The 11,307-nt window shown below is 39.9% G+C and overlaps 1 protein-coding gene across 1 annotated transcript in view; it reads right to left on the reverse strand.

Annotated features, from left to right (window-relative positions):
- Atac1 (Ada2a-containing complex component 1) overlaps positions 1-11,307 on the reverse strand; it is an 86,155-nt gene that overhangs the window by 28,062 nt on the left and 46,786 nt on the right. The window contains exons 3-5 of the mRNA XM_071666136.1: positions 8,663-8,850; positions 6,684-6,800; positions 370-483 (exon numbers count right to left, since the gene is read on the reverse strand). Of these exons, the coding sequence (XP_071522237.1) occupies positions 370-483; positions 6,684-6,800; positions 8,663-8,850 (419 nt within the window). The remainder of the gene's footprint in view (positions 1-369; positions 484-6,683; positions 6,801-8,662; positions 8,851-11,307) is intronic.

Here is an 11,307-nt window from a genome sequence, read left to right on the forward strand (position 1 = left end):
CTGGGGTGAGATACGTAAGCATTAAACCTAATGAGGGACTGAGTGTGAAGATTCCAGGACAAAATGAGCGTTATAAGCATGAAATAGAAGTGTGTACTGGGCAATTTACAGAAGACATAACAAAGGGATAAGAGAAAATTATCCTATTTGTGATATTACCACTGACTCAGTTTCTGTGAAACTGTATCTGTTGGTAGACTTCTCTGAAACATTATACACTTACTGCATTCCATATAATCAGGTACAAACTCAAAACAATAGACAAATGTGCATGTAACAGATGCCAAAGAATAATGCAAAACTGAAATATCAAAACATACGACAACACTATCCACAAATGAACTTATGATGATGGTTTCAGAAAGCTACCTGAACTTGTTGCTGGACTGCTAAGTTTTCTTGGTGGATACGCTTTCGTGTCTTTGGTATCATTCCCTGCATGACAGACTTGACATTATACTTCTCCCAATCAATGTGTGGAATCTGGTTTAAAGAGAAAAATAATGCATAATCAAATGTATGAGAAATCTGAAAAAAAGAAATCATAATACAGACAGAAATATGAACTGTTCCAGGCACTATCTCACTAACATGGGAAGAGGTGAACAATTATCAAAGAAAATATATATATATATATATATTTTTTTTTTTTTTGCTTTGTCGCTGTCTCCCGCGTTTGCGAGGTAGCGCAAGGAAACAGACGAAAGAAATGGCCCAACCCACCCCCATACACATGTATATACATACGTCCACACACGCAAATATAAATACCTACACAGCTTTCCATGGTTTACCCCAGACGTTTCACATGCCCTGATTCAATCCACTGACAGCACGTCAACCCCGGTATACCACATCGATCCAATTCACTCTATTCCTTGCCCTCCTTTCACCCTCCTGCATGTTCAGGCCCCGATCACACAAAATCTTTTTCACTCCATCTTTCCACCTCCAATTTGGTCTCCCACTTCTCGTTCCCTCCACCTCCGACACATATATCCTCTTGGTCAATCTTTCCTCACTCATTCTCTCCATGTGCCCAAACCATTTCAAAACACCCTCTTCTGCTCTCTCAACCACACTCTTTTTATTTCCACACATCTCTCTTACCCTTACGTTACTTACTCGATCAAACCACCTCACACCACACATTGTCCTCAAACATCTCATTTCCAGCACATCCATCCTCCTGCACACAACTCTATCCATAGCCCACACCTCGCAACCATACAACATTGTTGGAACCACTATTCCTTCAAACATAGCCATTTTTGCTTTCCGAGATAATGTTCTCGACTTCCACACATTCTTCAAGGCTCCCAGAATTTTCGCCCCCTCTCCCACCCTATGATCCACTTCCGCTTCCATGGTTCCATCCGCTGCCAGATCCACTCCCAGATATCTAAAACACTTTACTTCCTCCAGTTTTTCTCCATTTAAACTTACCTCCCAATTGACTTGACCCTCAACCCTACTGTACCTAATTACCTTGCTCTTATTCACATTTACTCTTAACTTTCTTCTTTTGCACACTTTACCAAACTCAGTCACCAGCTTCTGCAGTTTCTCACATGAATCAGCCACCAGTGCTGTATCATCAGCGAACAACAACTGACTCACTTCCCAAGCTCTCTCATCCCAGCAGACTTCATACTTGCCCCTCTTTCCAAAACTCTTGCATTCACCTCCCTAACAACCCCATCCATAAACAAATTAAACAACCATGGAGACATCACACACACCTGCTGCAAACCTACATTCACTGAGAACCAATCACTTTCCTCTCTTCCTACACGTACACATGCCTTACATCCTCGATAAAAACTTTTCACTGCTTCTAACAACTTGCCTCCCACACCATATATTCTTAATACCTTCCACAGAGCATCTCTATCAACTCTATCATATGCCTTCTCCAGATCCATAAATGCTACATACAAATCCATTTGCTTTTCTAAGTATTTCTCACATATATATATATCTTTCTTTCTTCTTTTCTTTTAAACTATTCGCCATTTCCCGCGTTAGCGAGGTAGCATTAAGAACAGAGGACTGGGCCTTTGAGGGAATACCCTCACCTGGCCCAATTCTCTGTTCCTTCTTTTGGAAAAAAAAAAAAAAAAAAAAAAAAAAAAAAACGAGAGGGGAGGATTTCCAGCCCCCCGCTCCCTCCCCTTTTAGTCGCCTTCTACGACACGCAGGGAATACGTGGGAAGTATTCTTAATCCCCTATCCCCAGGGATATATATATATATATATATATATATATATATATATATATATATCATTATCTTGTGGAGGCGCAGGTGAAGATTTGTATGGGTTTTCAGAAAAGAAGAGCGAATGTTGGGGTGAAGAGGGTGGTGAGAGTAAGTGAGCTTGGGAAGGAGACTTGTGTGAGGAAGTACCAGGAGAGACTGAGTACAGAATGGAAAAAGTTGAGAACAAAGGAGGTAAGGGGAGTGGGGGAGGAATGGGATGTATTTAGGGAAGCGGTGATGGCTTGCGCAAAAGATGCTTGTGGCATGAGAAGCGTGGGAGGTGGGTTGATTAGAAAGGGTAGTGAGTGGTGGGATGAAGAAGTAAGATTATTAGTGAAAGAGAAGAGAGAGGCATTTGAATAATTTTTGCAGGGAAAAAATGCAAATGAGTGGGAGATGTATAAAAGAAAGAGACAGGAGGTCAAGAGAAAGGTGCAAGAGGTGAAAAAAAAGGCAAATGAGAGTTGGGGTAAGAGAGTATCATTAAATTTTAGGGAGAATAAAAAGATGTTCTGGAAGGAGGTAAATAAAGTGCGTACGACAAGGGAGCAAATGGGAACTTCAGTGAAGGGGGCTAATGGGGAGGTGATAAAAAGTAGTGGTGATGTGAGAAGGAGATGGAGTGAGTATTTTGAAGGTTTGTTAAATGTGTTTGATGATAGAGTGGCAGATATAGGGTGTTTTGGTCGAGGTGGTGTGCAAAGTGAGAGGGTTAGGGAGAATGATTTGGTAAACAGAGAAGAGGTAGTAAAAGATTTGCGGAAGATGAAAGCCGGCAAGGCAGCAGGTTTGGATGGTATTGCAGTGGAATTTATTAAAAAAGGGGGTGACTGTATTGTTGACTGGTTGGTAAGGTTATTTCATGTATGTATGATTCATGGTGAGGTGCCTGAGGATTGGCGGAATGCGTGCATAGTGCCATTGTACAAAGGCAAAAGTGATAAGAGTGAGTGCTCAAATTACAGAGGTATAAGTTTGTTGAGTATTCCTGGTAAATTATATGGGAGGGTATTGATTGAGAGGGTGAAGGCATGTACAGAGCATCAGATTGGGGAAGAGCAGTGTGGTTTCAGAAGTGGTAGAGGATGTGCAGATCAGGTGTTTGCTTTGAAGAATGTATGTGAGAAATACTTAGAAAAGCAAATGGATTTGTATGTAGCATTTATGGATCTGGAGAAGGCATATGAAAGAGCTGATAGAGATGCTCTGTGGAAGGTATTAAGAATATATGGTGTGGGAGGCAAGTTGTTAGCAGCAATGAAAAGTTTTTATCGAGGATGTAAGGCATGTGTACGTGTAGGAAGAGAGGAAAGTGATTGGTTCTCAGTGAATGTAGGTTTGCAGCAGGGATGTGTGATGTCTCCATGGTTGTTTAATTTGTTTATGGATGGGGTTGTTAGGGAGGTGAATGCAAGAGTTTTGGAAAGAGGGGCAAGTATGAGGTCTGTTGGGGATGAGAGAGCTTGGGAAGTGAGTCAGTTGTTGTTCGCTGATGATACAGCGCTGGTGGCTGATTCATGTGAGAAACTGCAGAAGCTGGTGACTGAGTTTGGTAAAGTGTGCAAAAGAAGAAAGTTACGAGTAAATGTGAATAAGAGCAAGGTTATTAGGTACAGTAGGGTTGAGGGTCAAGTCAATTGGGAGGTAAGTTTAAATGGAGAAAAACTGGAGGAAGTAAAGTGTTTTAGATATCTGAGAGTGGATTTGGCAGCGGATGGAACCATGGAAGTGGAAGTGAATCATAGGGTGGGGGAGGGGGCAAAAATCCTGGGAGCCTTGAAGAATGTGTGGAAGTCGAGAACATTATCTCGGAAAGCAAAAATGGCTATGTTTGAAGGAATAGTGGTTCCAACAATGTTGTATGGTTGCGAGGCGTGGGCTATGGATAGAGTTGTGCGCAGGAGGGTGGATGTGCTGGAAATGACATGTTTGAGGACAATGTGTGGTGTGAGGTAGTTTGATCGAGTAAGTAATGTAAGGGTAAGAGAGATGTGTGGAAATAAAAAGAGTGTGGTTGAGAGAGCAGAAGAGGGTGTTTTGAAATGGTTTGGGCACATGGAGAGAAAGAGAGAGGAAAGATTGACCAAGAGGATATATGTATCAGAGGTGGAGGGAACGAGAAGTGGGAGACCAAATTGGATGTGGAAAGATGGAGTGAAAAAGATTTTGAGTGATCGGGGCCTGAACATGCAGGAGGGTGAAAGGCGGGCAAGGTATAGAGTGAATTGGATCGATGTGGTATACCGGGATTGACGTGCTGTCAATGGATTGAATCAGGGCATGTGAAGCGTCTGGGGTAAACCATGGAAAGTTCTGTGGGGCCTGGATGTGGAAAGGGAGCTGTGGTTTCGGGCATTATTTGCACGACAGCTAGAGACTGAGTGTGAACGAATGGGGCCTTTGTTGTCTTTTCCTAGTGCTACCTCGCACACATGAGGGGGGAGGGGGATGTTACTCTATGTGTGGCGAGGTGGCGATGGGAATAAATAAAGGCAGACAGTATGAATTATGTACATGTGTATATATGTATATGTCTGTGTGTGTATATATATATGTGTACATTGAGATGTACAGGTATGTATATTTGCGTGTGTGGACATGTATGTATATACATGTGTATGGGGGTGTATTGGGCCATTTCTTTCGTCTGTTTCCTTGCGCTACCTCGCAAACGCGGGAGACAGTGACAAAGCAAAATAAATAAATAAAGAATGATAATTTTCATTTCCTTTCGTTTCTTTAATCCTTAAAGTGTGAGCATGGTCCAGGGAGTCGATCACAATGTATACAAACAGCAATAATAAGAAAAAAAAATCCTTTATGAAATGAAAGATAATCATGCAAAAGAAAGAAAAAATACCCTGAGTTATAGAAATACCTTTGTTTTGGACTGGTCCACTGATGAAGGGGGCTGTGGATGACATGTATGACGACTCATGAGATGAAGAGGTGATGGTGTTCTTTCTCTCTCTTGAACTGAGTGTGAGAAGGGTGTGATACTGTTAAGTGCAAGGAGGATACTGAGGTTTTGTTTCTCAGTCATGACTCAGTTTCACACAATACTCTCATTTCATACACAGGTACAGTATTAATGGTATATAACATGAATACATATACACATATCACATTATTCACACAAAAAATGAGTGTGGTGATGGTGAGTGGATGGCATGTGTGGGTGATTATAAGAAAATTTTCTTTTTTAAGTATTCTAGCTCTTTACCTATCAACTGTTTTCAAAGTCCTTAATCATCCTAGGTTTACATATACAGAAATGAGGTGCAGCTGTTCTGACTGCAGGTCAGCAGCCATGCACATATAAAGTAGGGTAATGAGGACAGCAAATTTTTTCCCTAAACCTTCCTGGCAACAGAGATGTCTACACACACTACTACAGGTACTACATATCAAGTAAGCTGGATATTCAAAAAGAAGCAGAAAGATTTGGTATATCAGCTGATGTGGACCACCATTCCCTCGTTGCATACCAATTGATGCACATCACCATATAAGGGTTAACCATTTTGGTGTGCAAATGATTATATAGGTGATCCTCCTCCCCCCAGTGTGCAGAAAATGGTAATTGATACTGTTTTCTTCAATGTATCAAACACTGCACAAAAATATAAAAACCTTTTATTTCTTTTTCATGAATTAAGATAACCATCCCATGTTTAGGATGAACATAATATTAACCACACTGGTCAATTCTAATCGCACAAAAATTCACCTTTTTTTATCTATACGACTCACAGAAACAATATCAAAACCATAATTTTTTCTTCTGAATTAAGCAATATCTGTTTCTACTTTAAAAAACACATGATTCACTGAACTGGCCAATCCTAGATGTGGACATGGCCTGGGCACAGCACAGGCATGGCAGTGGGACAGACTACTGAGGCTTCCTGGGATATCTAATGACATCCTTTGTTTCAGCTGACATCTATGGCCAGCCAACAGAGCCTACAGTGTGTACTGAATTCAACTTAAGGTGGGAAAGCACACTGCCCAATTGAAGACAATACTGTAGCACCCTTTTATGCTTCCTTTGATTAAGGACAGTATCAGTTCATACATTTGTCTGATGAAAAGCAATAAACATATGGAAATGACATTTTCCTCAACCAGGTTTTTTCATCTCAAAGTAAATCTTAGAAAAATTAAAGACATTTTTTTAACAACTCTCATAAAAGATTCCACTAAAAGCATGTAAAGAATCACTATGATTTTATGAGTAATACCAGACTGATGCAACAAGGACACCTGAGCACTTAACCATACGGTCATAAGCAAGGACTAACATGTGGTGTGTGTCAAACAAAAACTAATTTCACACACTGTAAATGAGATACAAGGAGGGGGGAAAAAATCCTGTACTGAAATTTTCAATACACTCTGTTAGATATTTACTTTACTTACAGGAGTGATTTCCTGTGGACTAGGAAGGTTCAGGCTGACACCATTTTCCAGTGCTCTCACAAACCCCAGAGGATCCCTTAAAGCTTCATCTCTAGCCTCTTGCAGTCGTTCCATGTCCTAAAAGAATATAAAAATCTTATTTTCGCTAAGGGTGATAAGATTGACGAAGAACATAATTTTAATCCAAGTCCATACCATTTTCAACAACATTAACTTAAAAATTCTCAACAACAGAGGTCACACACCTGCTACTCTTTGATTACTAATTCTTAGCTACCTAAGACTGGTGTCAGCAAATTAATGATAGATTATTTTGTCTCATAGTTACCATCAGAGTATGTCAACCCATCTTAAACATTCCCCCTTACAACTTAATCATGGTAAAAAGAATTAAGATGAGTAAGTTTATGTATCTCACACACAAAAGTCTGGCCAGTCTGATTACTAATGTGTTTTCCTAATCTAGAAACAGTTACCCTAATTCTTGAGAAAAATAAAATGTTTTTATATAAAAAAAGTGATATCAAATGTTAATGAATACATACACTATACCAATTTAGATTTTATACACTCCTAAACTTTTAAACACATTGCCCAGTGAAAGTAGTTACTCTAGATATTTAGCATCCTCAATGTGGCAGATTTCAATAAATCTTCAAAAGTTCAATCAATTCTTTTTCTTTGTAGCAGAGGGTGGACATGTTGGAAATTAAACGTTTAAGGACATTGAGTGGTGTGAGGTGCTTTAAACGAATAAGTAATGAGAGAAAGGGAGAGGTGAGGTAATAATAAAATGAGTATGGTTGAAAGAGCTGAAAAGGGTGTGCTAAAATGGTTTGGATATATGGAGGGAATGAGTAAGAGGAGGTTGACAAAGAGGATATATGTCAAAAGTGGAGGGAACAAGGAGACCAAACTGGAAGTGAAGGATGGAGTGAAAAAGATTTTGAGCGATCAGGACCTGGACATGCAAGAGGGTGAAAGGTGAACATGATGTGGTATACTGGGGTCGATGTGGTGTCAATGAACTGAATAAAGCCAGGTGAAGCTTTTGAAGTAATGAAGAGGTCTGTAGGGTCCAGTCATGGATAGGTAGCTGAGGTTTCGGTGCATTAACCATGACAGCTAGAGAATGGATTTGAGAAGACGCAGCCTTTCTTCATCTGTTCCTGGTGTTACTTAGCTAACATGGGAAACAAGAATCAAGTATGAAAATGTGTGTGTGTGTGACCTGGTTGTGGACTGGGTACTACAGTTTCAGTGCAAAACATATGACACCTAAAGAATGAATGTGAGTGAATGAAGCTTTTCTTCACCTGTTCCTAGCACTACCTTGCTAATGTGGGAAACAGTTAATAAGTAAGAAATTTATATATATGTATACTCAATTGCTCTGCACTCTCTGCACACAGATGCATACAAATCACATTTTATGGCCTTTGGTTCTGACAGGACGACATAGCCAACTTCTTGGGTGCTGCATGAACCTCATAAGGAAAGAAGGGATTCCTCGGGCAGGAAGTAAGTAGATACACATATATCCATACAAAAGCACATTATTACATATATGGTAAGCTTATCAAATGAATAAATGTTCGAGCTGCAACAATATCAGGTGTTTAATGTGCTCTATTGTGCAATACTGTGATAATTCCCAATAACATAAGTTCAATAATCTGTATATATCTATAAAAGTTATTTACACAAATGTATATACAATTTCTTTACTCAGCACAAAAACTATTCACTATCCAACATGTCATTCAGAAAGTTACTGATCAGATGACTTGAAAAAAATATGGAAAAAGGACAAGGGACTATGCCTAAACTGCTATCAGTTGCTTCCTGATTCATAATTCCCATGTTTATCTTGCCTGGAATTCCTAAATGCCCTGGGAAGTATATGGAAAACTCACAGTTGAATGCTGAAGGTGTCCCATTGACAGTCAATGGGTTAATAATCAAACTTCTCTAGTTACCTTAACAGCCATGGCACGTTGAGCTTCCAGCTTGACCAGAGCCTTGATAAGCTGCTGATAGTCCTGGTTATCTTTAAGTGCCAGAGGGTCAGACTCAAAGTAATATTCTCCAACATCTTCCTCTTTTGCACAAGCCAAAGAGGGTAGCTCTTCAGTACTACTGGATGCTTCCTCACACATCTTCCAATCTGTAAGAACCACCACAAACAGGCCATACCATAAAAAATGTGATGAAAAACAGCATATGGACTTTTCACTACATAAAAAAAATTCCTGTGTGGTGAGGTAGCGACAGAAATGGATGAGGGCAAGCAAGTATGAATATGTACATGTGTATATAAGTATATGTCTGTGTATGTGTATGTATATGTATGTATATGTGCATGCATGGGCGTTTATGTTTATACATGTGTATATGAGTGGATGGGCCATTCTTTATCTGTTTCCTGGTGCTACCTCGCTGACGTGGGAAACAGTGATTAAGTATAATAATAATAACAATATATATATATATATATATATATATATATATATATATATATATATATATATATATATATATATATATATATATATGTGTATGGGGGGGTTGGGCCATTTCTTTCGTCTGTTTCCTTGCGCTACCTCGCAAACGCAGGAGACAGCGACAAAGTATAATACAAAAAAAAAAAAATAAATAATATATATATATATATATATATATATATATATATATACATATATATATATATATATATATATATATATATATATATATATATATATATATACATATATATATATATATATATATATATATATATTTTCTTTTAAACTAATCGCCATTTCCCGCATTGGCGAGGTAGCGTTAAGAACAGAGGACTGGGCCTTTTTTGGAATATCCTCACCTGGCCCCTCTGTTCCTTCTTTTGGAAAATTAAAAAAAAACGAGAGGGGAGGATTTCCAGTGCCCCGCTCCCTCCCCTTTTAGTCGCCTTCTACGACACGCAGGGAATACGTGGGAAGCATTCTTAATCCCCTATCCCCAGGGATATATATATATATATATATATATATATATATATATATATATATATATATTTTTTTTATTTTGCTTTGTCGCTGTCTCCCACGTTTGTGAGGTAGCGCAAGGAAACAGACGAAAGAAATGGCCCAACCCACCCCCATACACATGTATATACATACACGTCCACACACGCAAATATACATACCTACACAGCTTTCCATGGTTTACCCCAGACGCTTCACATGCCCTGATTCAATCCACTGACAGCACGTCCACCCCGGTATACCACATTGATCCAATTCACTCTATTCCTTGTCCTCCTTTCACCCTCCTGCATGTTCAGGCCCCGATCACACAAAATCTTTTTCACTCCATCTTTCCACCTCCAATTTGGTCTCCCACTTCTCCTCGTTCCCTCCACCTCCGACACATATATCCTCTTGGTCAATCTTTCCTCACTCATTCTCTCCATGTGCCCAAACCATTTCAAAACACCCTCTTCTGCTCTCTCAACCACGCTCTTTTTATTTCCACACATCTCTCTTACCCTTACGTTACTTACTCGATCAAACCACCTCACACCACACATTGTCCTCAAACATCTCATTTCCAGCACATCCATCCTCCTGCGCACTACTCTATCCATAGCCCACGCCTCGCAACCATACAACATTGTTGGAACCACTATTCCTTCAAACATACCCATTTTTGCTTTCCGAGATAATGTTCTCGACTTCCACACATTCTTCAAGGCCCCAGAATTTTCGCCCCCTCCCCCACCCTATGATCCACTTCCGCTTCCATGGTTCCATCCGCTGCCAGATCTACTCCCAGATATCTAAAACACTTCACTTCCTCCAGTTTTTCTCCATTCAAACTTACCTCCCAATTGACTTGACCCTCAACCCTACTGTACCTAATAACCTTGCTCTTATTCACATTTACTCTTAACTTTCTTCTTTCACACACTTTACCAAACTCAGTCACCAGCTTCTGCAGTTTCTCACATGAATCAGCCACCAGCGCTGTATCATCAGCGAACAACAACTGACTCACTTCCCAAGCTCTCTCATCCCCAACAGACTTCATACTTGCCCCTCTTTCCAAAACTCTTGCATTCACCTCCCTAACCACCCCATCCATAAACAAATTAAACAACCATGGAGACATCACACACCCCTGCCGCAAACCTACATTCACTGAGAACCAATCACTTTCCTCTCTTCCTACACGTACACATGCCTTACATCCTCGATAAAAGCTTTTCACTGCTTCTAACAACTTGCCTCCCACACCATATATTCTTAATACCTTCCACAGAGCATCTCTATCAACTCTATCATATGCCTTCTCCAGATCCATAAATGCTACATACAAATCCATTTGCTTTTCTAAGTATTTCTCACATACATTCTTCAAAGCAAACACCTGATCCACACATCCTCTACCACTTCTGAAACCACACTGCTCTTCCCCAATCTGATGCTCTGTACATGCCTTCACCCTCTCAATCAATATCCTCCCATATAATTCACCAGGAATACTCAACAAACTTATACCTCTGTAATTTGAGCACTCACTCTTATCCCCTTTGCCTTTGTACAATGGCACTATGCACGCATTTCGCCAATCCTCAGGC

The sequence above is a fragment of the Panulirus ornatus genome, chromosome 10 (genome assembly GCF_036320965.1).
Source record: "Panulirus ornatus isolate Po-2019 chromosome 10, ASM3632096v1, whole genome shotgun sequence".
In the NCBI taxonomy this organism is placed as follows: domain Eukaryota; kingdom Metazoa; phylum Arthropoda; class Malacostraca; order Decapoda; family Palinuridae; genus Panulirus; species Panulirus ornatus.